The sequence below is a fragment of the Gymnogyps californianus genome, chromosome 4 (genome assembly GCF_018139145.2).
Source record: "Gymnogyps californianus isolate 813 chromosome 4, ASM1813914v2, whole genome shotgun sequence".
NCBI classification, from domain to species: domain Eukaryota; kingdom Metazoa; phylum Chordata; class Aves; order Accipitriformes; family Cathartidae; genus Gymnogyps; species Gymnogyps californianus.
Window position 1 is genome coordinate 67,538,471 of NC_059474.1, and position 27,340 is coordinate 67,565,810.

Consider the following 27,340-nt stretch of genomic DNA (forward strand, 5'->3'; position numbering starts at 1 on the left):
ATAACTTTATTTCAGGATAACTCATATACATCAAAGAAAATAAAACAGTAAAAAAAATTAAATGTTTGATTATCTTAAGAAAAGGCTATCTGTTTAGGTACAGAACTGGATTTCTTTGATGTTTATAGGTGAAATGAAGTGACTTGAAGTGGCAGTTTTATTCCGAGGACTGTGGAAGCCTGAAGTTTGGTTTGGGCACATCTAACACAAAGGCAAGGCCATGAATTCTTCCTTCTTATAATGGAAATGATGATAATGGTCACCTGCATGTATGAGGGGCATCAAAAGTCTTGGTACCTGTTGAAAACTCTGGAGTGTCAGTGCATTAAATCATGAGGGCAGTCTTGCACTTTTTTTCTGTTTGTTCTTTCTAATATCTTAAATGTTACCAAAACAACCCCCAACAACTCCACAAAGCATTAAAAGAACCCTGTTGCAGTTGTAAAGTCAAGTGATTTATAGTTTGCACATCAGCTGCACTGCATATGCAAATTGGCCTCTACGTATATACATAGCGTAATGGTCTTCAGTTGCACAATCATGTACATATTTGTGAGAAATTGCTGCCCCGTTCAGTACAAGAGATTCAGAGTTTATGGCAAAAGAGATTGCAGTCAAGACTCCTCTGTTTTTTGCAGAAGCTAGAAGGTACGTAGCAAATGATGATGCGAATTGCAGGGAGAGAATGGTTACATAGAGTATTTGAAAATTGCCCACAGCAGCTCCACAGAGTTTCTTTTTGCTGATAGTTCATTTATGTAAAAGTGTTTGCAGAAGTGTTCAGTATTTTTGGATGCCTGACTTGGGATCTTGATGACTGATATGCAGAAATGCTGAGGATTCAGAGCTACAACTGGTGTTTAGATTTCTGCTGCAGCTTGAAGCTTGTGTTTAAAGCATATAAAATGTTAGTAGAATGCCAAACACTCTGAAGATGAGATCCAAGATGTCTGTGTGGGAACCCACAGTTCATGGATACCCTCATCCTTAATGTATTTTGGTCAGATTTTAAAATATATTTGCATGGCTAGTGATGGGCATAGTCTCATAGAAGAAATTTCAAAAGCACCTGTGTGCTGGAAATGAAGTGTTTTAGCACTTTTGGGAAAAATATTAGGCTCCTTCATGCATTTTTTGGTACCTATTTAACTGTGAAAAATCTGATCCTATGTGCCTTAGCTCCTAAGCAGTAAAATGGCCCTAATAAAACCCATTCCTCCCTTAGGTTGTTGCAAAGGTGAATTTGTTAATGTCTCTGAACATCTGATACTCTCGTGATGAGTCCCATGAAGAAGCTCATAAGGAAATTACTAATTCCATCTTCAGCTCAGAGCATGAGTACTGTATGATAATCAAGTTCTGGGATAACACACTGAAAGAGGAGAAAACAAAATACTAAATAGCTGCTCATAAGGTGAACACTGTCAGCTTGGTGCAGTGAAGGAGACAGGGCTCATGTGGATCATGAAATTAAGAACCTTATCATAATGCACATGCAAAAGAGATTCTAATGCTTGAGTAGTACTTGACTTTGCAACCTCAGTAATGATATCAGACATAGTTCTTTTATATGTAATATTCTATAAAGTTTTGGTTGACAGTCGTTTGAGAAAATACATATATCTAACTTATAACTCTGCCACCTGTTATTAGTAGAGGCTTCCTAAACCGGAGGCAATACAAGCTTTATTGCACCTCAGGTTGTCATATATCTATATTAGGAGAGTGATGAATGCACTTTTTCTTTTTCAGAGCTGGCTACCAAATACTTACAACTGAAATCCTCTGAAAACAAATATGAATCTGGATAATGAGACAAGTTTGCCATGTTGATGAAAATAAATGTAAAGTTTATTCTAACAGAGCTTCAGAAGCACAATCCATTTAGAGGAGTATAGCTGTTCCAACTATCTCATTGTATGGAATATGAAAATGTATTTTAGAGTTATGCATGGCCTTTCACACAGAATCCAAACTTTAATCATGTTTTAAGCTTTAAAGGGTAATTTCATAAGGGAAAAAAAAAAAATCCACATTTTTAGTGTGAAATCTACTCCACCCTCCATCCCTTCTTTCTTTTTTTACTATGTTCTTGGTATCTCTGCGTATCTGGAGCTCTAGTCTGGACTTGGCAAATTCTGTGGATTTTCTTAGATCTTTGTTCCAATACTATCAGGTAATTATTTTTTGGAGTCCTTCACCCTGTGAATGTATTTCTGAATACTTACAGAAGGCAACCAACAAGTGGGATTCATGGTCATTTTAGTGTTATTTCTGCTGCTTCTTTTTTGCCCAGTGGATGAGGAAGAGCTAGCAGTTGTACCATGCTACTCCAGTTTGAAGCAAAATCTTTTAACAGTCTTATTTTTGTCCCATAGATGGACATTTTAAAATAATTTAAAATTAACTGAGGATTCTGTTTGGTTCCACAGATTGTTTACAGTTTGACTTGAAAAACTGAAGGAAAAGAAATGGAGGGGAGCAAAATAGAATTCCAGGGTACACCGTTAAGAAATTGCACTTTTGAGATTCCAGCCTAATCTGTATCTGTTTTTCTTGTTTATTATTCTAATTAGCTTGGATCACTCTTACATTCCTGTTTACATTTCTTTTTAGTTGATCTTTCTGATTCCACATTTTTTCCTTCTATTTACAAATTAAATGCAAAGTGGTGTGTGGTGTGAGGTACCAGATGTGGATTGCTTTCTTACCTCTGAAGCAAATAACACATAAAATAACTAAAAGTATTAGGGAAAAATGGCAATACCTTGTATTTGATTGGAATCATAGTTCAGAAAATATAGATGAATATTCAGAAGTAAACCTGTATTTTCTAATAGCAAAGGCATAAGTATATAATTATATAGAATAATTATAAAAGTAAAAAAAAGCAAGCAACAATGGATAGATTTTTACAAATACATCACTATATAGTTTTTGAAAGAGATGCAACACTAATGGCAAGCAAACCAAGCATGCATTCTTATGTTTATTGTATTATTGGTCATTCTAATCAGGTCTAACCATTCTAGCCTATTATTTTCTCTTACATTAAAAAGAATTATTATTATTACTATTATTTTGTATTAAAATAAGTGATAAGCATACCTATCTCTGCACTTTTTAGATATTCTCATCGAATACAGGATAGCTAGCAGAAGTGAAGTCTTCAAAATGAATTATAACAACTAGAAAATTTCTGAATAGCAGTAAGAAATAATGTAAGTAAAACATGCTGCTGTGACTTTTATAGTCAGGTGATATAGACCTGATTCTAGTAGTAGAAAGCATTTCTATTTTATAGAATTACAGAGCAAATACTCTAATCCTTGCAAGGAGAACACTCACTCACTGCTTGTGGAATGGGGTAAAAGATGTTACGTTAGCAGCAACATAAGTCTGTCTAGTTAAATTTGCACTTCTTAATAGCTTAGTAAGGTATCTGTGTTCCTTCTGGTTTGTGCCTTTGCTTGTGCCTGGGATTATCTGCCTCACTTGCTTTTAAGAAGCACAGGAATTTTTTTTCCTCCATCAGTTTGGAAAAGGTACTCCCTATATGCTTTTTTCTTACCATATATATCAGCACAGCAGGAGTTAGGATGTGAGTCCCTAGTCCAGACAGAGTGTCTACATATTGAATTTACTTGTGGCATGTGCAGGAAGCTATGACGTGCCAGAAAACAGGCTATTGGTAAAGAAGAAGCAAAAGTAAAATGGTTTGTCTGATTGTTCCTAAAATGGCATGTATGTTCAAGTAAAGAAGGAGCTTTAAAAATGAAGAGAATTCAACTGTTGGATTTTTTGAAAGAGAGATATATATATATGTTTGTTAAAATGGAGAAAATGATTTATTTTCTGGAACTTTGTGATGTATTCTGGAAAAGATGAACTCATTATTTATCCAAGTACTTTAGGGCTAAACTGAACAGGGAATCAATTTTTTTGTGTTAACCTGGCTGTTCTAAGTGTTTCTGTGTTTGCTGGTTTCTAGTTCCCGTGTCCTGTGGGAACAAAGAGGAATCTATTTTTATCGTTTGATTTTCAACATGAGAAGCTTCTTGTAACTGGCAGGGAAATGACCTTCCTAAAACACTGCAAATCAAAACCTGGCAATTGGTTCTTAAACTCTTTTTGTAACTGATGAGATTGTAGACCTAATCCCTATACAGGAATATCCCCATACAAGTGTAATAGATCTATGTTCTATCTTCTGTTATATGTTGTAAGTCTTTTTAGTGTACTCAGCATGCAATTTAAAGCCTACTATTTGACAAATGCAAGGTGGTCTAATGTTGTAAAATGTTTGAATGGTATAAAGGGGCATTACCAAAATAAAGTTTTTCTGCCCAAGTGCTGGGAAGCAATGAAGAATCGGACCGGTAAATTGTTCCTCCTGAAGTCTGATGAAAGGTGACTATTGTACTTGCTGGCACATGTGAAAGTGTCTTAAGGCAGCCTGATTGTACTAAGTGGTTGAGTGGTAGCAATAGCACTGAGCAGGAGGCCCGTGTTCAAGAATATTTATATCATAGACATTGTCTTTGCCAATTCCTCTTTCTATTGTTTATCATCCACCTTTCAGCATGACTTTCTAGCAGTTTGCAAACTGACTGCTTTGCTAGCTAACTTGGCAATTTGAATTTGAATTCTCTGTTCTGTAATTCCTCTGGTAGGTTGGCTGTTTTTTATTTTTTCTCTTCAAAATAGGTAATATGGTTTGTCATTTCCCAGCTCTGGGACCTTGGCTGTTCTCCACTAGTTCTGAAGAATAATAGCCAGTGGTTCCAACACTATTTCTGCAAGTTCCATTAGCTCGCTGGGATGAATTCCATCTGATTTCTGTGAATTTTCTTTTGTTGCAATAAGCGTATTGTATATTGAAAGATCAGTTATTGCATTACCTAAGAAAGCCTGGGCAAATCTGTTCTACCAGGTTTTTTAGAAAGAAGGCTAGGAATGTGTGTATTAGTGTCTGGATGGCAAGTGAGAGCTGGATTTACAAAGGACGACTGAACTGCTGCAGTGATTCTAGGGGACAGAAATGTAACGTATCACAACACCAGCAGATGAACTGGCCAATGGTACATTTGGCGATGTTGCACACAAATGAATTGTCTTTATAAATAATAACTATTAACCATTACTCTTATTTAAAATTGGAATAGTGACAAAAAAATCTATTTTTAAAATACTCTTTATTAGAATAGCAGTGCTTCTTGTTTATAAACCTGACCCTTCCTTAGTACATCTGCTTGATTAGTCCTGCATCTTACGTTCCAAGTCATGTTTTAATGAACTCTGTTGTCCTTTCTCCTCGTCATGTGTTGCGTACATTTAATTATGATATCGGAGATCAATGATGCTTACATTTATTTTCCTAGACTGTATCACTCGACGACATGATTCTGAAATGCTTTTTTAGCAGTTTTGCCCTTCAGCTGTAAATTTTGATTCTGTATTTCTTCATTAATGATCTTGGAGTGCTTACATAACTACCTAAGAGAAAATATTAAATGTTAGACGGTTCCATTAATTTGAGGCAGGGACATTCTATTTAGACTCCCCTTTCCTTGCTCAAGGAGTACAGCATTTTTCATTTTGATAAATGATTTGCTTTGTTATAACTTTTTTAACTAATGGGTATAGAAAAAAACCATTAAATAAAAATGGTATGACAAAAAAGTGTGACATTCACTTTATTTTATACAGAAACAAATGTAACACAAAGTGATTTTATTGAACTGTAACAACAAAACATTGGAAGTTCGGTGCCGAATTGGCCTTGAAATTTATTCTTTGTGTAATATAGATCACTTTGCCTCCAGATGTAGATTCAGATACAGCCCAAACAGTTAAAGACCAAGACTGCTAGCGATGCAGTGCTATAACGCATTTGGCTCATTTCCCTTTTCTAAAGGATGCAACAGGTGTTCTTACCCTGAGCATCAGCATCAGCATCAGCATCCTGGACATGGGTTGCAGTTGGATGTTAATCACAAGGGAAAACTGCCCGCCCCCACCCCGCGCCTCCGACATGCTTCTAGAAAGGTTATTCTAATTGTTGCTACAAAAAGATCATAACCAGAAATTTACATTGCTTTAACTGTTCCCGCGGTCAGGAACAAGGCTATAGTTTCCAAGGAAGTGAGCTCTGCATATGTGAGTGCCAAAGCTCCTTGGTCTCATGAGGACTCATGCTTCCTCAGTGCAGTAGAAGTACATGCGTGAGGTACACTTGCAGGATCAGACTCCTTTATGGACTCCTTTTTCATGTCGGAGTTGTTCCATTTTTAAAAATAAGTTATGATCAGCTGCTGTTGAAGATCAGTGTATAAAGTGTGGTGAGAACAGTTTCTTACTTGAAATTTTAGCTCTTTCTGTTTTTTAATAGGATACTGTTAGCAAATATTTCATTTAACCATGTAATTTAATGGTCTAACTTCAGGTGTGCTACAGCTTCTGATCAATAAACAGTAAGTATCAAGCTTGAGATTTTCAAAGGGGCTGAGGAATAATTACACATTCATCTCCCATTAAGTCTGAATGCCTTTGAAAATTTTAGTCATGCTTATCACTGGACTCTACTCAGAAAAGATTGAACCGTATTATTTAGTGAATGTCATTATAGAACACATCTGCATATTGAACTAGCTGAAGTATTAGGACAGTAATCAATTAAATCTTTCCAAACTGGACACCTTTGTCCTGTTTTTTAATCACATCCAGCAGCTTCACAGCTTATAAGCCTACATACATCTCAGCCTTTTAACTTGCAAAAGTTCACAGCTCCATCCTAATGTGTTTCAGTTAAGTAATAAAAGGAAATCTATCTGTACAGGTTATTACTGTGAATGTCAATTGCATTTATACATACATCAGAGGAAAGATGTTGGTCATTATACATTTTTTTTTCTTTTCTTCAGCTTCCACTGCTGCTCTAAGAAGCATCAAAAAGCATCAAGCAATTGAAATGGCATTCACATTATTTCCACTTCTTGGTGCAAAAGTGAAGAACCTAATTACAGTGCCGCTACCATGGGTGCACCCTCTCAAGGATGGAAAAGATGGATCCAAGAAATTAGGTAAAAATTTTAACCCCTCAGAAGGATATTAATGTAATGAAGGGCATGAGGGTGTTGTACCTTCCACATCATCTATTAGAACCTGTTGTTGTGGTTTAACCCCAGCCAGCAAGTAAGCACCACGCAGCTGCTTCCCCCTCCCCCCTCCAAGTGGGGTGGGGAGGGCGAAAAAAAAAAAGTAACACTTGTGGGTTGAGATAAGAACAGTTTAATAACTAAAGTAAAATAAAATACACTACTAACTAATAATAATAATAATATAATAATAATTGTAATGAAAAGGAATATAACAAAAAAAACCCCAAACCAAACACCCAAGAAAAGACAAGTGATGCACAATGCAATTGCTCACCACCTGCTGACCGATGCCCCAGCAGCGATCCGCCCCTCTTGGCCAACTGCCCCCCATTTATATACTGGGCATGACGTTCCATGGTATGGACTAGCTCTTTGGCTAGTTCGGGTCAGCTGTCCTGACTGTGCTCCCTCCCAGCTTCTTGTGCACCTGCTTGCTGGCAGAGCATGGAAAACTGAAAAATCCTTAACTTAAGTGCTACTTAGCAACAACTAAAACATCAGCATGTTATATCAACAGTATTCTCAGACTAAATCCAAAACCCAGCACTATACCAGCTACTAAGAAGAAAATTAACTCTATCCCAGTCGAAACGAGGACACCTGTATATGTGGTATATACATCTCCACAAACAAATTTACCACCACCATCCCCGCTGCTGCTGAAGAACTGATGTACGCTTTCCAAAAATTGAGTTAGTTTACCTATTGGCTTTCCATAGGATGAGGTAGAGTCCTTAGTTTTCAGTAGCGTCCAACACAAAACCTAGTAATTCAGCAACTGAGCATCACACTTAACCCGTAACATTTTTCCTACATGTGTTAATATTAAGAATGGCATGTTCAGTTGTCATCTTTTTGAAGGTTCAAATTCAGGGGTAGAGCTGTTTTTCTGCCACTGTTGCTTCAATTGTAGGCAGAGGATAGAGGAGAGAAGGATGCCTCTCTGGGTTGTGCTAGCATTGAAGGTACAGTGCTACTGCAAAGTCTAAGCTGATACACTTAGCATATCTCAGGGCATGATTCCACTGAGAAAGGGACGATGACTGTAGTCAGGGATTGTGTGAAAATAAAAGGAAAAAAATAAATTAAAAACCTCCACAAATCTATGAAGTGTGTAGCAGGATGGGGTTTTGGTTCCTTAATGTCGGAATAAGAAGAGTTTTCCTTGTAACAAGCTTGGAGTTAGAGAAAACATCAGACTAAAGTCTGTATGGGAAATGGTCCATCATTTGCACTTCTTATACCCTTTCCCCTTACTCTGCCAGGTAGTAGCAGCCAAGCTATATGTTAGAAACTCAAGGCCAAAATCTTGCCGGTTTCTCTCACACCTTCATGGGAATTTCCTGCAGTTCATTTAGGCTCTAAACCTATTTCTTGGATGTTGGCCCAAAGACAGCACTCTGTAGGCTGCACAAAAATGTGGAGTTTAAGGACACTGAAAGACAAATGTCCATCTCTGCAAGCGCAGATTATTTTTCAAATATGTATATAAATCACAAGATTGGTGGAAAGAAGGAATAAGTGGCAGAGGAGAGTGGGAGCCATCCCTTGTCCAGACAACTTTCAGTGTTTTTGTGCTCCATTCAGATGAAAAGAGCACTGGGTTGAAATTAAGACAGTTGTGCTCATCCTTGATGTGTTAACAAGACAGTCTCCTTTTCCCATCACTTTTCACAAGTGTCCTCATGACAGCTGCTGTGCTCAGGAAATCATTATTCAAAACATAACTTTCTATATCTCACTTGAACTTTAACTTGCAGGATCTGTTTTTAAACTAATTTTTCGTGACTATATTTTCAAAAGTAATAATTCATGACTATAACACCTGGAAGCCTCCGATTGAAAATAAAATGGAAAAGGATTTTTTTTTTACCTGCAGACATAAAAGGTACTTTAAGACAAACATACAAGTTTTTCCCTGTTCTTGATGTACCATTAGCACTGTCTTTAACTGTGCTTGAACTGGTACTATGCTATGCTGAATTACACTTTCTTTGGGCCAGATCCCTGTCTGCTGGAAATAGTCATAAATTCATTGATTTTAATGCAGCAAGGCTGGTATACAACACAGGCAGACAGGTGCCATTTTTGTGAGATTATTGAAGTCTACCAAGAGTTGAAGTATTTAAATGCTCTCATGCTGGTCAATATTCTAGATAATGACTTTTCATTTAAAATGCTTATCCAGATCTTTGATAGCATATTGGTCTGTTAGATTTTGATTATAATATAGACAAGAATAGTGGAGGAGACAAAAATAGATCTTCAAATGAGATTATGATGTATATGGTAAGATCTGCCTCTGGAGGGCTTTCGAGCTTTTTTGCTCGGTGACTAGACTATTGCATCTTCTTGAGTTACAGCAGTTATTAAACTGGTTGACAAGAGAGATGCAGTAGTTGCCTTGAAAAGAGATTAGTCTATTGAAGGAGGACTTTCTGTAGCTCAGAGACTCCTCTTCCAATAAGCATTTTAGCTCTGGATAGGCCTGGAAATTTATTGTGTGTCCCACCATTAATACTCATAAACACTACAAGATTCATACACCTCTTTTTTGCTTACTGTGTCTGTTTCTGTGGCTTCTGAGATGCATTGAGCTTTCAGTGGGTAACTGTGAAGCAGTGAACACCCACTTACCAATTTATCTGTAGGCAGGGCTTTTACTATTTGATAAAGATCTAAGCCAAGATAAATAATCCTTCAACTGTGATTGTACTTAATTCAAAAGCGGAAGTTCCCATAGGCATATATTTACACTATATATCTAAATTACGGATTCTGGTGCAGTGTAAATTTAATTTCTAATCTAAGTATAAAAATTCTACGTGTGTTTAAATAAGCAGGAATTAAGCTTTTAAGCTTTGAAATACAATAGTTTTTTCCTATCATTGATATACAAAGCATGTTTTCATAACATTTCTGCACTTATATCAAATATTATTGCTCCTACATTACCAGTAAGTAGTGTGCTAACATCTCTTTTAAGGATGAGTAATCTTCACTGTATATTTAACTGGAAAATGGAAGATAATATTCATTTCCCCTTGGAAAAATGACTATATGAAAATGCATCTTCCTACTCAATTTATTTGCCAGCTCTTGTATTCAGATTGCCTATACTGATTAAAGAGTCAGAACATCAAGGTTTAATTCACATTGAATTTTGTCACTGTGGTAAGTTTTGCAAGCATTTCAACTTTCCATATATGCCAGTTTCGATATTTGAATATGGGACAGTATTTCAAATTCACTTTTCTAACGTGCTTTTAGGTGAAAGAAGGCATGGTTTCCTTATTTAAATAATGGCATGGGTGATTGATCAATACATTTATTTTGCTGTGTGAGCAATTTGAAATAAATACTAAGCTGTATAACACTATCAACGATGACATAGAGTCAGCTTTTCTCTATTAGACTTGTGGTATAATATTTCCTTTTGATAGTTAAAGGAAGGACACAATTTTTTACTTTGTCTGTTACAAAAGTCTTGTTCCTCTATGGAACCAGGACATGGGGTTCTTTTTTGCTGTAAAATAAGACTTTTTTTTCAATGTTTTACTGCAACAAAGAAGCAGTACCACAAAAATTTAATGTTATTGTGCTTGCTGGAAATATATATATACCTTAAAATTATCAATATTGATAGTACAGCAATGGGCTTAGTGTGGTTAATTCAAATGGAGAAGTAAGGTTGCAAAAGGTTTTTGAAGAGAAGCCTTTCTTTGAGAAACTAATTTAGAAACACACTGTTTACTACCAGAGCCTTTAGAAGTCAATGGAAATATTCAGTGGTGATGTAGATCAGTCCCTTATGACATGCTGGTGTACGCGCACAGCAGTCTGTTTACTCGTCGCTAGCTATCTCACAGGTGTAAAGAATCTTTGCCAGGGATGGTTTCCTGGCGATATTCAGAACAGACACAATTCCATCAACCTTTCCTTTCACTGCTAGACTAAACTATGATAAGAAGCCCTGAAAGTACCATGTCCTACCGATTAGGAGAATTGTAATATTGTTCGGTCTTATCGTGTATGTGAGAAGAAGCTTTGTAAACATGGACTCAGCAATTCCATGGGGAAAGAAAGAAGCAGAGAGGAAGCAATGTAAAACGAAGACTGAAGCACTCATACTTCAAGGGGTTGAGTGATTATTCTACTACCTGAGCAAGAGAGGATATGGCAGGTGTCTAAATGTCTGTATGTAGTGCATATTAGCTCTTTCTTTTAGCTTTGATGTGATTTTCCCAGTTTAATTTACATGGTATAGCTTCAAAAATAAAAGAGAAGATATTGAAGATCTATCATGGCAAGCTTTTCATATGGTGTCAGTTTGGGATAAAGGAATAAAAAGTTCTAATAATATCTTTCAAGCATTAATCTCTGCAAGATGTCGTGAAGACCAGAATTAGAGCAATATGTGGTCTTTGCCATCTTTGACTGTTGTGACTCAAAGACACTTTTGATCACTTAAAAAGAAAATTCAACACTTAAAAAGCACACAAACCAGTAGAATTTCCACAACAATCCAATTCCCCATTTACATCCCAACAGGGTCAATTTTCAATGCATTTCACATAAGAAAAAATATACTGTTCTCACAATTGTGTGTGTAGTTCTCCATACCCCATGCTGTAAATATACCCCACAGTGTCAGATCCATGCTGTGACCAACAATATATGCCCAGTGGGCTAGGCTAGCAATATCTACTGTATGTTTATATTTTTTCCTTTGCATTTTTGCAAAGCTGCTTCTTCCTCTGTCTTAGTCTGGCAGTATGGCTTGCTATAGTTTGGGGAATTGTAAAGCTGTCTCTAAAAAGCATATTGGAATGCAGCATTTGGACTCACAAATGAAAGCTCAAGCTCTCTACTGCAAGGTCTTTATTTTCTAAATGTTTGCAGGGTATGCAGCAGGACAGAAAAGCTGCACATCGACACGAGCGTTTGTAGAAGTTGTAGATAATGCAGTGGCATCTTAGTGCCTCACTTAAGGTGAGAATTGTGACTCTCTTACGATGTGGCATTTCACATTAGAGGACACCTTAGCTTCCTGAGCTGTGTTGGATATCAAAGGAATGTGAAGTAAAATTCAGCCTGAAAGTCCTTTTAAAATATTGGAAATGACAGCTTGACTGCTCAGAAAGGAACAATTTTATTTCACAAAAAGTGAAAAACAGTGTTTGAAATTTCTTTAGAAGAAGGCAAAAGAAAGATGTCACATCCCTTCTAGTCCTTTTTTCATATGATTCTGTGAATGTGGCATTTGGGTTGGTAATAATTTAGCAATGAAATATACCCAATAATTTGAGAAAAGTCAACCCTTGTCTAATTTTGTGTTTAAGAGGTTCTTGGAGTGGCTGCAGTTTTCTAAAATTTCATCCATCACATTGCAAAGTCGGAGTTTGAAATCTGACCTGTATGCATGTTTGTAACTAGTCAATTAAATCTCACAGTTCTGTTTCTGTTTCCTGATTTGATTAACTGAGCCCACTGAAACACAAGTAATAGAGCATGAAGACTTCATATTGACTTTCAAATAAGCTTTGCATTACTCAAGTCTGTTCATCTGAAAGTTTGCTCAAAAGATGCAGAGACATGCCCAAGGTGGAATTATGGAAAAATGCCACTAAGTACTCAAATTATTCTGGGTGTGTATTCACAGTGTCAAGCCTGAACCATTTTGAAGTGTTCTAGGATTATCTAGAATCCTAGAAATGCAGATTTAGGATAATTTCTAAACTGTTCTACATCTACTAGACTAAACTGATACTTCTTAAATGTAAAGCATAGTTCATTGCAACTTGTGACGACTAGTATTAGTGTAGCATTTCTTTCTCAGTTTTTGAAAACAAACACAGCATAATGTATCTGCTATGAACAAACTTTCCGAAAGTCTTTAATAATGATAAATAGAGAATCGTATATATATGTGCCTACATACATACATTTATGTATAAATATATAACATATGAACATAATACTTATATAATTATTATTTATTTTATCACGTCAATTTTTTTTAAGGGAAGTGCAGCTACAGATTTTTAAAATATTTTTATTTTTGACTGAAGTAGTTGGCATTCTTTTTTCAACATCCTCTGAGTGAAAGATGTCAGTATTCTTCAGTGATACTTTTTTGTTTAAAAATCTCCTTCAATGTATTTGAAACACAAATTTCAAACTCTTCAAAATAAAAGAGAAAATTTTTAATCAAGCTGTCACTTTTTTGAAGTTCTACTTAACTGAAGTATCATTATTTCATTGTGAACCAAGACAAATTTTAAAAATATCAAAGATAACGGCCAAAAATATTTGTATGTTCTTTTCTTAACTGCTGTTTGTTACTGGATTGTCATTTGCTGCTTATCATGAAGCAAGATATAATCCTTTCTAAGGAATGATAATCAAATAGTATCATAAAGAGAATTTTTTAAAATTTGCAATTACATGATTAAATGGAGTTACGTGTCAACCTAGTGGGCCAAGAACATGAATCCTAATTGAAATCCAGAGTGAAGTTAGTCTTTGTTAGAGAGTTTATAAAATTAAGGTATCTTAAAGGTCTGCGAGGATCTTACAAAGAGATCATAAAGAATTCCGGTATGAATCTAGCTGGAATTCTGCCCTTGAATTAGGGATTTAAAGATCTGAGAAATATTGTTGATGAATTCATGGCAGAACAAGAAATATTTGTCCTACTCTGCAAATACTCTGGAGGTAATTTGTGTCCCAACAGTTATATGCAGAAATCTGTGCTATAAAAAAAAAGGAGTGAAAATCATTTTTGCCTGCAAATTAACCAGAATGCTGGAAAGTTAGTTTAATCCAAAAAATTCTACTTTTAGTTACAAGAATATAAAATTAAATTCATCTCCTGACCAGGAAAGATAATGAAATTGTCCCATTTATTAACTATACTACTAGTCTGTTTATTAGAAATGCTAGCAAAATATGTGGGTTTGTTATAGTTCTTGCCTACCATTTGAGAGCTCCGTTGAATAAGGATTTAATAATTCATATAGAATAATAAGATGTACGCAGTTCTTTATGGAGAACTGGTAGAGTAGGAACACTGTTTTATCCTTTAGTCCCTGTATTAAAACATTACATACAAAAGGAAAAATTAAGTTTCAGCTTTTGTGGTTACTGGCATAGTTATGCAATCAGTAATCAACTGATTTGCTAACATTTTTCTCAGTTCAGGGTAGGTGGCAGAAGAAAATTCTGAGCAAATTCTAAAAGGCATTCATGTTTGACTTTAGTGGTTGCAACAAAGCCTTGACTTCAGAGGACCATAATTGCCTCAAAGAAATTGCTGCACTGTATTATATCTATAGTAAATATACAAAGACATACAATTTTAATAACTTAAAAGCTTTGGAATTCCACAGCAAGAAGAGCTGTATTTCAAAATTCTGTTGGGAATGATACAAGTGTAACCCTGAAATCAGATCTCTTAGAAACCAAAATTGCAATATTACAGTTAAAGAACACGATACTCAGAATGGTGAAGCTGTAAGCAAGACAGGGTTTCAAAATAACAATTGTTTTTTAACATCACAATTACCACCTACCCTTCCCAGACAGATATTTGGAGATAGCTTAGTATCTTCCTGATAATTTTAAGAAAAACAAGGCTAGTGTGAGGGAGGGGTTGGGGGGAAAGGTAATTGTACTAGAGAGGCCTTTTGTTTTAAAAAACACTTTTTCAATTAACCAAACACAAATGTAGCTTCATGGGTACAGTTAAGAAATTTGGTATTGTCAAATCTGTGATTCATGCCTGCAGTCCTTAGAATGTGAAATCCATTGGTAAGATTGATTTCTAAAACCCTAAAACTGAGTTATATTTTACAAAACTAGAAATGATTTAAATTCTACTTTCTTGGCTCTTGAAACATATTTACTGTTTGTGTGTGTTACCACACACCTATTTGTAGTCTTTTTGCCTGATCTAACTAGTTAGTGTGCTAGTTTTCACAAATATGTTTATGTTGTTTTTCTGTAATGTTTAAAAATTAAATTGTTTAAAAGTATGCAAAATATTTAGTGACTGAATTGTCTGTCTTTGAAATCAATATAAACTACGTGCTTTGTAATCCTGCTAAAATGCCTGCTTGCATTTGCTTTCAGTACTATAGGCAAAACATTGCTTACATCTATTTCACTTGATGCCAAGGGAAATTTTGAATATAACAGGAATCAGATTGCTGAATATCTTCTATGGCTCAGGCATTCCACTTTCTAGTATTTATAACTGCTCTCAGGGTTTCAAGCACAAGAAGAAATGCTGAATCTGTTGCTTAGCAAACTCCTTCCTTTACTAGCAGGAAAGACATTTCAGAAGATATAATTCAAATTAAGAAATTTGAACCAATGATTTTAGTGATCTGATTGATCACCAGATTTGAGTTCCTGATGACATCTCAATACTGGCTAGTGAGTATGACAAATTACCCACAGAGACATAAGAAGCTGCATACCTGCAGTTATTTTCATTGCTACATCCCATAAAACCAGGCTCTGGGATTAATAGACTCATAGATCAATAAAATATTGGCCATGTTATAAGAAAGTGCTAAGCATCAATGAGAAGACAGTTTCTAGTCAAAGTACTAGGAAAATAGGAATCCATTTATTTCAGGGCATTTTTTCCTCCCAGAGTCATTGTTACTGGCCTTACTCCTGTATCTGATTTGTTCTCTTGAATAGTCTCCAGCAGGTGCCATATTTAATACAAATGCTTCCAGTCCTGAGTAATGCACTGGAGTTAATAATGTAGTGGCAAAGTTTTAGTAGTCGCTAATCTGTTTTCAGTTGGTTATCCTGAAAATAATGTCTGCTTGCCCTATCGGCAGCTCCAAAGACTCTAGTGAACAGGTGGGGCGTTTTCTTTCCAGGAAATGTCAGTTTGATGTCTGGAAGCAGATGTAGTTTTCCCCGACTCAGTGCGGGTCTATCTTCTAACTTAATAGGAGCTCTAAATAGCTGACAGGTGATAATACATCTAGTCAGCTCAAAGCATATTCTGACTATACTGCCAGCTAGTAAATGGGAAACTGAAGCTTCTGCAATGGTGATCTTAAAGTGATCACCTTTTAGAGCAAGGAATCACGTTTAAAAAACTTTCTGGTTAGAAAATCAAGTCAGCCACCTTCATAGACATATGTAATTGATACAGCAATGTGTATAGAAACATTATTTTGTAAAACAACTGATACATCGGTTATCTGAAATTAAAAATAATTTTCAGGGAAGAAGAGATTATTTAAATCTCCATTACAGACATCTCTTAAATGAGGGAGGATGCAGAAGTCTGTATCTAATCTGACCTCTGATGTCAGCTCCAGAGCAAAGATCTAAGCCTAAACCAGTAAGTAATTATTTTCTTCCAGAAACCCATTTTCACTTACTAAGTATTTTGGGTGGGTCAAGCGTAGCTCCGTGAGTGCAGTTCTCACGGGTTGAAAGCTTTGTCTCCAGGCTCTGGTACACTTTTGGTGACTTCTGCAGTCATACTAGTTATTCCAAACTTGCATTATTTAGTTCTTCTGAGAGACGAGGGCAAAGAGAGGAAGACGAGGGGAGTTCAGATACTAGTTTTTTTTCACTTGCCCTCAATCCTACTGTCTCCCTTCAGTCTTCCCTGGTCTGAGAGAGAACCATCTGTTCCTCTCACCTTCCAATTTTTCCCAGCAGTTCGTCCAACATTTAGAAAGCAATATTTTCTTAAAGATATAATAATTTGTTCTCTGAGAGCTGCAGTGCTAAGGATGCTCAGCTAATACCCAACTTTTATTCTTGCTCCAGCTAGTTCTTGGTGTATGTTATTGCAAACTGTGTACCCTAAAGTGAATATTTGATATCATGCTGAGATGGCATCTAACTCCAGGTTATGGTCAATTCCTGGTTTGGATCACAGCGCACTTAGAAAGTAGAAAATCCATTTTAGGGTTACCAATACAGCACATGGAAGAAAAGGAGATTTAAATCTGAGGCAGCTGTTCTACCACCATTAATATGTAGGAGCAACAGTGTAGTGATCAGATTTATGAAACAGAAAAGTTCTTCACATTCCAACCACATGCAAGGCAGATGGGCTGTTTGGGTTAGATAGATAAAGAAAATCCTGTGGGAATGTAGGATGTACAAGGTGTGAGAGCTGAGCTGTACTGTAGACGTGCTGACATTCTTGGGGATGGTAATCAGGCATCCACAATCACAGAAGATCCCCTGTCTCTGAGGCCAAAGCAGTTCTAATATGAAAAGAGGAAGAGGGAATATTTATGCCTATGGAGATGGTGCACAGACCTGGTGTACATGGTGCACCAAAGCTTCAGTCTTCTGGGGCTGCCCGCAAGACCATCCTCAAAAGGAATTGAGTAGCGGCCAAGATGATCTATGAGAAATGATACTTGCACAGTTTAGGAATCCACAGATCCTACATTTCCTCCTGAAATGCAATGTCTTTCACTTTTTTTTCACTTAGCAAAAAAGATGGGAATCATATTCCCTTTACCTTCCTTGATGTAATCTGGCAATCTGAATTATGAGGATTTGACCCTTTGTATATTTGCAGTTGTACAAAATGTAAACTTGATTTTCATGAACTTGCTCTGGTATGTAATAATCTCCGATACAGAATATGCTGTTGAATGTGGTAAAATTTCTTAATATATTATAAGATATTAAATGTGCTCTCAGTTTGTGATACCTTGTTATATACCCATTCTGGGTGAGAAAGATCTTGGAGATTTACTACATGCAAAGAACCACAAGCCATAAGAAGCAAATATTTAAACCTCAGTCCTGCAAATATTCAATTAGATCCTTTTTGTCATCAGGAAATCCAAATTAATTTGACTGTATGGTGAGTAAATCATTTGCCAAACCCCACTTTTTAGAACAACAGTGGTTTTGAGCTGTATAAAGTGATATTCTGAATAACTCACCAAATGGATGATTCTGTCAGTCGGCATTATGTAGTGCAGGAATGTAGATTATGTGTGTAGATAATAGACAGACAGACAGACAGACTGACCGACCAACTGACTGACCAACTTTATTTGCTAAGTCCGAGATTCAAGGAAGAAAAATTACTGGCAAGTTAAAAACTCCTGAAAAACAAGATTTAAAATAGAAAGGATGACACAACTCTAACAATAACATTGTGAATGGCGACATTGTCATTCTGAATGGAGATCTGCTTGAGTCAAATTGAATAACAATGCTCTTTTTCTTCATTAAGGCCATTAAAATCTGTAAGGCTATGGGACCTGGATAGACATAAAGGTTTTAAAAAGCAATGAGGGGAGACTAATGCTCATTGCTGCATACTTACTTGAAGAGTCCAATTAAGTAAAAGTTAGTGCTAATTTGTGCTCTCTGAAAAATCTAAGCAGAAAAGCCTCATTTTTGCTATTGCATTGGTTCAGAAAAAAAACCTTACAATTTTTTCTCAGTATCATCATATAAATATTAGGAATTCTTTTTGGAGTGCAAAATTATTTTTACTATTGTAACTGGAGATAGATGTTATTTGTGCATAAAATCAAAATATGAGAATTCATCAAGAATTCTGTGCCTCACTATGCTGTTTCAATGGAGTGTCTCTGGGAATATTGCAGTTTTCTATTGTTTTTTGGAAGTGCTAATATTAGCATGAAATGTGATAAGAATTATTTAAGAACCTAATTGCATGCTCTCTATTTGGCATTTGCATTTTGCATCTTTGGAATTCGTCTTTTCAGAGTGCTTTATTTAGTTTCTATTAATACCCTGTAATTTTATAATTGTAGTAGGAGGCTAAGGAGAATATGGAACAAGGAAAGATTTACATATTTCTTTGATACAGTAGTTTGTGATACGTTCTGACCTTTTTTTTAGACTGATCTTAAAAAGCAGTTTTGCTAAGGCTGGCGTGAACACCATAGAGCATGGAGAGACCAGCTAGAGAGACTATTCATCCTTTATTCCATTCATTTGTCGTATGACTAAGGGAAGGCTGAATCAATCAATCAAAGCTCTGCAAAGCAGTATTAAGCAATGTAATTCTTGATTAAATCTTGCTTTCAATGTAGATATCAGCCTGAAAAAAAGATCTTTTAAACTAAATCTTACCATGAAAGCAGAAAAAAAAAAATACTGCTTTTTCTGTTGCCCTAAGACTACGCTGAAAAGCACATCTGAAAAAAATTGTGGCTGTGACTTCATGTTTGAGTTTTTGCCTGTTAAAACATATTACTACAGGCCTCTGTTTTTTACACTTGTAACCCGAGTAAGAAAATGGCATGCAAGAAAGAAATCTTCTGGAAAGATTGGCTAATGGCTATGTAAACAGCAAATGCTTGCCACATATGGGCATTAGGAGTTTTTACTGCAAAGACTCAGTGACTACTGTGAACAGGGTAGAGCTCTGAAATGTGGTAGTGAGGCAGATCTTTCGGGTGAGGCTTGGAAGTAGTTTGGTAATGTCCTTACCAGGGGCTTTGGGACTTTTTATTCAGGGCCTATGTGAAAAAAGGACTAAAGCAGCTAAAAGACAAGGCTGTACTGTGCTGCTTGGGTCTTCTGCAAGGGCCTGGGGTGATGTGAACGAAGGGAACACATAATCAACCAAACAGGGCTTAAGCAGAGTCACCTCAAACATTTGCATGTAAGCAAGGAAGTGCCTGCAAGGCACCATTACAGGGAACCTCCTCCCCGACGCTTTCTGGGAAATCCATATGCTGGGGTGCCTCTCTCAAGTGCCCATACATTAACATATGCAGTATGGGGAATGAGCATGACAAATTAGAGATCTGTATGCAGGTGCAGGGCTGTGATTTTGTTGGGATGATGGAGACATGGTGGGATGGCTCGCATGACTAGAGTGCTGCAATGGAGTGATATAGGCTCTTTAGGAAGGACAGGCTGGGAAGATGAGAGGGAGGAGTTGCTCTTTATGTAAGAAAGTAGCTGGAGCACGTGGTGCTCTGCCTGGGGATGGGTGATGAGCCAATTGAGAGCTTATGGGGATGGGAGACATTGTAGTGAGTGTCTGCTATAGGCTACCTCATCAGGAAGAATAGGTAGATGAGGTCTTCTACAGAAAGCTAGAAGTAACCTTGTGTTCACAGACCCTGGTCCTCATGGAGGATTTTAACGACTCCAATATCTGCTAGCGGAACCACACAGCAGGGCGAAAGGAGAGTCTAGGAGACCATCGATGACAACTTCTTGACAAAAGTGATAGAGGAACCAACAGGGGGAGATGGTCTGCTGGACTTCATACTTACAAACAAGGAAGAGCTTTCTGGGGATGCGAAGGTCAAAGGCAGCCTCGGCTGCAGTGACTAAGAAATGGTGGAGTTTAGGAACCGGAGAAGAGGGAGCAGGGCAAAAAAACAAGATCACAACTCTGGACTTCAGAAGAGCAGACTTCAGCCCCTTCAGGGAACTGCTTGAAAGAGTCCTAAGGGATAGGGTGCTAGAGGAAAGAGAGGTCCAAGAAAGCTGGTTGATATTCAAGAATCACCTCTTCCAAGCTCAAGAGCAGTCCGTCCCAAAGAGCAGAAAGTCAAGGAAAAATGCCAGGAGGCCTGCATGGATAAACAAGGAGCTCCTGGCCAAACTCAAACACAAAAAGGAAGTATAGAGAAGGTGGAAGCAGGGATAGGTAACCTGGGAGGAATATAGAGACACTGTCCGAGTATGCAGGGACACAGTGAGAAAAGTCAAAGGCCACCTGGAGCTGGATCTGGTGAGGGATGTCAAAGGCAACATGAAGGGCTTCTACAAGTACATAAGTAGCAAAAGGAAGACTAGGGAAAACATGGGCCCCCTGCTGAATGGGGCAGACCTGGTGACACAGGACATGGAAAAGACTGAGGTACTGAATGCCGCCTTTGCCTCAGTCTTTACTAGCAAGAACGACCTTCAGACATGCAAGGTCCTGGTGATCAAGGGGAAAGTTTGGAGCAAGGAAGACATACCCTTGGTGGAAGAAGATCAAGTGTGGGAATACTTAAGCAAACAGGGCATACATCAGTCCATGGGCCCTGATGGGATGCACCCACAAGTGCTAATGTTGTTGCAAGACCACTCTCAATTATCTTCGAACTATCATGGCAATTGGAAGAGATTCCTGAGGGCTGGAGGAAAGCAAACGTCACTCATGTTTTCAATAAGGGCAAGAAGGAGGACCCAGGGAACTACAGGCTGGCCAGCCTTGCCTTGGTTCTTGGGAAGGTAATAGAATAAGAGGCAATGGACACAAACTGAAAAACAGCAGGTTCTGTCTGAACATCCAGAAACACTTTACTGTGAGGGTGACTGAGCACTGGCTGAGGTTTCCCTGAGAGGTTGCAGAGTCTGCATCCTCGGAGATATTCAAAAGTCATCTGGACATGGTCCTGGGCAACCTGCTGTAGGTGGCCCTGCTTAAGCAGGGGGGCTGGACAAGATGACCTGCAGAGGTCCTTTCCAACCTCAACCATTCTGTGAACTGACAAGAAAATTGAAAAAGAAAGGCTTCAAAATATTGTGATGGTCCTGAAAGAAGTGGGCTCCCTGCTGCGTCTTTGGCAAGGATGAAGTAAAAGTTTCAGGAGGCTTCCTCAATAACAATGAGTGGAAAAACTGAGTTTCTACTCTCAGTCTACTTTTTGAGGGTTGGAGAATGTGCCCAGGACACAGCAAATACTGGGGCATGACAGAGGGGAAAAATACACTCGCTCATGGAAGTAGGCATCTGAGTAACTGTCCAATTTGCATTTCTAGTGACTGTCCCCTTTCCTCAAATAACATTACCTTCTGTTTTTCTTGTTAATAGGGAAGGATCCTAACTTTTTCTACAGATTTTGTATATAAATTATATTAACTACCCTATTTATAGGGCTAAATACAGACCATAAACGGAATGGTATTTGAGGTCAGGTCAGCTTAAATAAACAGAGTGCATCAAGAGGAGAGGGTTACTGTGATTTAACAAGGAAACCCAGTCTAATATATTTTTTGTTGGTTGCATTACATCCATTCATGGCTTATAACCATCATAGTAATTCTGAAGTCAACTTTCCATCAACTAGTAATAATAGTCCTAAAAAATAAGGAGTCTTTGTACTGTGCTGCCATTTCTTTGCTTGCTCTGGAAAGATCAGGAAAGATAGAAGTAATTGCCACAAGTCTCTGAAGTTTGCACAGAAGTTTCCCATTTTCTGACAGTGGATGTCTGATGTCATGAATGTACAGCTAATAGTGTTTAATCTTCATAGCTTCTCAGAGCAGAATTATTCAAAATAAATTTTTGTATCTATGAGAGCTGAAAATACAGAGAACAATAAAATTTAGAACCCCCAAAAGCATAAAATATACTTATTTATAGTTATTCATATGGGTCAGTTAATTCTGACAGAATACTTAAGTGTTACTTTTCCAAGATTCACTCATTGATAAAACAGTAAATCCTTATACGACAAAAGATGTGTTTGTTGCTAACTATGTACTGGCTTTCAACTGATGAGGAGTTTTTTGCTCCCAGATATAAAAATTATTGGAAAATATGTTTTGGCAAAATGGAAGAAAATGCAAAGGGATTTAATTGAGTAGTATGCATTACCTCTTAAATTATTGATTTAGCATTTTTATTTCAGCATTTCTATTTCATCACCTGACTCCCCAGCCACTTTCTCTGAAAGAAAATGTTGACTTTTCAGGAAATTATGAGCTTTGTTGAATGGCTGGAATTTGACTAAAGGCTGAGTAAGGATTACTTGCATGAGAGAGATTTTACAGCAACAGCTTCCCAGATGTGTGGCTATGTTTGCATGTTTCAGGAGCATTGTATGAGGACATGAACTAATATTCTGTTGTGAAATCCTAATTTTCTCAGTTTCTCAGAGTTCAAGGAATTCTTGCTTCAAATGCAGCAGTAGAAATGATATTGTTCTTTAGCAAACAGTCTTGGACAGATTGCAGAAATCTGTTAAATATTAATTCCTTTAACGTTGACTATTCAACTAAAATTAATTGCAATGCTATGTAAAAATAATTTCATGAATTTCTTTAAAAAGGGATGCAATGAAATGTATAGAAACTTGTAAGTAGTGTTTTAAATAATACAGTGAATCTTCTAATAATTTAATTGTATATTTGAGGGTAATATAGGTACAAACTTGAGAAGAAAAGATCATGTATATATACTTACACATATATGTGTGTATGTGCGTATGTTGCGCATGCACACACACACACATATATAAAAACATGACTGGTGAATCAGGAAATAAAGCAGAAAATAAACTGGTCTTGGACAGTCAGCCTACAAATGTCCTATCTGTGGTTGTCCAGATTACTGGTCTTCTGAATTCCTGCATCCATGTGCATGAACCTGTTCGCACCTCCATTTCCTGGTATGTGGGTTTTAGCAGCACGACTTTATGGTTGGATCTGTGTTGATCCAGACTGATGCCTGATCTGGACATTTTGGGGAAGCTGCTTACTGGAGCATGGTGTAGCATAATAAATTAGCAAGGAAGTACAGATGCAGTGGCTGTGTCCTCACTGAATATGATTGGAGACGGTAAAGAATTTAGAATATTAGGAAAGAATTATGGTGCCTGTTCTCCATTTGCTGCAGTTTTTTAAGGGAAATAAACCTTTTCAATTTATTTTTTTCTTGCTCAGTATTTCTCTCTATCCTTTCTCATGTGGCCCATCAGCCATGTGGATATTTTACAGAAAGAATAAAGACAGATATATGAGTAGGAAGGGAGAGAGAACTCAGTATAACTACTTTTTCCTTTCATATATGTCTTTTCTTGTGGTATATTTCCCCTCAAGAACATTCACAGGGTGAAAACAACATAAGGGCTACTGAAAATACGTAGCAATGTGCTGCATGCTTCTTATCCTCATTAATTCAAGACAGATAGCATTTGAATGTAAAATATCCCTCAGTATCACTACAAAAAATGGAAATACAAGATGAGCAATGCAGTATTTGTTTCAATGATCTTAGCGTGAAGTTCAATGCACCGCAAGGGACTATGGCATAAATATTCAGAGGTATTCAGTTTTCTCACCCTGCATGTTAGAGAGTACAAGAGAAAGCTTTGTGGGATGGCTAATCTGCTTTTCTGAACCAGATAGGTATGTAGACACCATTTCTAACCCCTGGTTGGAGAGTGCAGCCACTGTGGGGAGCTACTTGTTCATATCCAATGTGGGACTAGGTATTAAACTTAGTATTAAAGGAGTTTGGTGGGAACCTGAATGCTCCTCTGCGAGAGCAGCAAGTCAGTGGAGACCTCACCCACCACACAGGCACTTGGCCTGCCCATGTGATCTAGGCCATCAACAAGTGAGTTTATGCTCTGATGAGAAGCTGGCATGTTCTGCATTGGCAGCCAGTACCGAAACCATTAGTGGGTTCATGCCTAGTCCTGCCTCTTTGTTGCAGTCCGTAGCTAGCGTGTTTGTGTGCTGCGATGCTGAAAGGCTCCAAGCCCCCACTGGTCTGACAGGTTGCTGCTTACAGATACCAGCCTTGATCCTATGGTTTTGGATGTCAGGGAAAGGTTCCATTAAGTTTGGTGGGCTTATGAAAAAAATCTCTTCTATTTCATGCTGTATCAAGTGGTTTTTCAAACGAAGATTAGGGTACCTGACTGTCCATTCTCAGACATTTTATTAAAAGATTAGCTCAGGGCTTTTTTCCTGTGCTTCCTGTTCTTTTTTCTAGGAAGACCAGTTGCTACGACCAAAATCAATCACCGTTTCAAGATTCCTGGCACACATATGTAAAGACGAATCACTTTCTGTCATGCTTCTATTATTGCAATTATGTGATGAAAAGGAGAACGCAATCCAAAATACAGAAGCCCCAAATCTTCAAATGCAAATGCCCTTGCAAATGAACCCTCTACTCACATGGAGAGAAAAGATCCAGGCTTAGATTCACAGTACATAGCCTGGCTCTGATTCTATGTATGAGAAAGCTTACTGTAAGAACAAAATCAAATTATCTCTGTGTTCAGAAGATAGTTACCATTAAATTCATCTCTGCACCATCTAATTTCATTTTCAGATTTTTGCATAGTTTATCTTAGCTAATGAAGAATGTTGACACAGCAGATCATGTTGCACAGAGAGGAACTCAACTTTACTGGCTTTAAAATGGTTGTCTTCAAAATGCTTCTGGGCAGAATGACATGAATGGAATAACAAACCAGACTTCTAGCTTCAAATCTGTATTAGAAAGCTTTATGTTAGTGTTAGGGTATCAGGGTTGCATTGTCAAAGAAGAGCAAAGATGCTAAGAGCATGAGAAAGGCTTTATTTTGTGAATATTTAATTCCTAATGAAAGAAAAGTAGTATAAGGAAGGAAGTGATTATTTTTCATCATTTCAGACTGTTATGTTAATGTCAGTATATCCAAGTGCATTTACAATGGGATTTATTCTAAAAGTACCAATTTATTTGTACTACAGCATTGTTTCAGTAGTTTTTTTTTCAGGCTGCTATTTTTATGTCAGGGAATTCAAATTAGGAACCTTGTGAAGTCAGAGATGTTTCTAGTAATTTACGCAAGATTTTCTTTTTCTAATTCCTTCATGATTGTTCCAAGCGCTTTTATTTGATTTTATTCTGCAGAAGATTAGACCTCAATATTACAAATGTTTTCATTGGGACTGGTATATAAGGCTGCTAGGGCAAGATACCACCTGGGTAACGTTGCTTGCTTTGAGTGAAACTAGGACAAAATGCCAGGACAAATAACTCAACCTTTCTATCACATGAGCACCCAAAATGTGTCTGACGTGCCACTTTGAAACTCATGAAACCACTTCAAAGACAACTTCTTAACTGTGGCCATCCTCAGAAGAGTTAACTGCTTGTTACAGCTCCTGCGTGTCACCCCACAAAGCTTGAAAGCCCAGGGAGTCCTACAGTTGTACCTGCAGGAGCCAAAATGCTCTCCAGCTTCTGCTGTCACTCCTGCAGCAGGGTCTGCTCCAAATGCCATTCCCCCCGGCACAGGTGAGGCATCAAGCCCCAGGGTCCCTATGCTTTTCTATGCAGCCCTCACTCTGATGTACCCACCGTTAAGTGGTCCCCTTTGAACAAAATGCAGAACCTCCTGTTCTCTCCCATTGAAATCTCAGCTCTTCAGCTGTCTTGCATTTTGGTACTTTGCATCCGATAAATTTCTTCTTGGAAAACTGAATTCAGGATCACATACTCAGAGATTACTCAGCCTTTCCAAATGAAGTCAATCATCTCCCACGTGTTAACTAGATGATTTAGAAGCTAGTCCACAATTAATTTTACCCTGGAAACAATAGAGATGAATATTTTCTTGAGAAAAATCTCAGGAGTTTTACTTTAGTTTGGTTGTGAGGAATGGCTGGTACAGGGAGAATGTGAATTTGTATTCTTTATATTACATGTATATTATATTACAGGGAACGTATTCCAACAGCAGTGTTATTGTACAGCATTATACAGTAGAAAATGTGAGCAATAGCACTTTCAGGACCCATAAGAAAACTGAAGATAATGCCTTCCCATCCTTCTACCAATGTTTATTAGTCCCACACCAATAAGACCACCCTTTATTGGCAAATGCAGTTATCTCACTTGGCATCTGAGAAGCTTAAATACTAACCAGTCTGTGGCTTTTTCTTCTCTCCTTAATACACAGAGGATTACCCTTGTGAAGGACTACATAAATAGAAAATGTGATGGCTTTGCTTTAACTACACTAAGCCTGTCTTTTTTTTCCTGGCAACAGTTTTAAGCATCAGTGTTGCATCCATATTAAGTGTGAATTCCCTCGTGTAAATCCCATTAAGGTTAATAGAATTTTAGTTTTACTGCTTAATAAATTTCAAAGTGGATTAACTTTTGAGAAATATATAACCAGCCATAATGCACAGAACACAATCCCATATCAGCATACATATACTGTAGCTAAGATATGGGAGGTGCTAATGGAGACATGATGAAGCAGCTTCGTATTACATGTAAAGAAAATAGAACAGAATATTTTCAAGTTTGTAACTTAGCTAATATTTCAGTATCATTTGTCTTTTATTGTTTGTTGTTTTCTTTTGTCACTTCTACTCATTTTGAAATTACATTCTTCCAGCTTTTGTTCTTCTGGATTTAAAATAATAATGAATTATTTGATACACCA

The 27,340-nt window shown here is 37.3% G+C and overlaps 1 protein-coding gene across 1 annotated transcript in view; it reads left to right on the top strand.

Moving 5' to 3' along the window:
• Positions 1–27,340, top strand: part of IQCM (IQ motif containing M) — a 106,282-nt gene that overhangs the window by 73,936 nt on the left and 5,006 nt on the right. Inside the window, 1 exon segment of the mRNA XM_050896410.1 lies at positions 6,924–7,082. Coding sequence (XP_050752367.1) covers positions 6,924–7,082 — 159 coding nt within the window.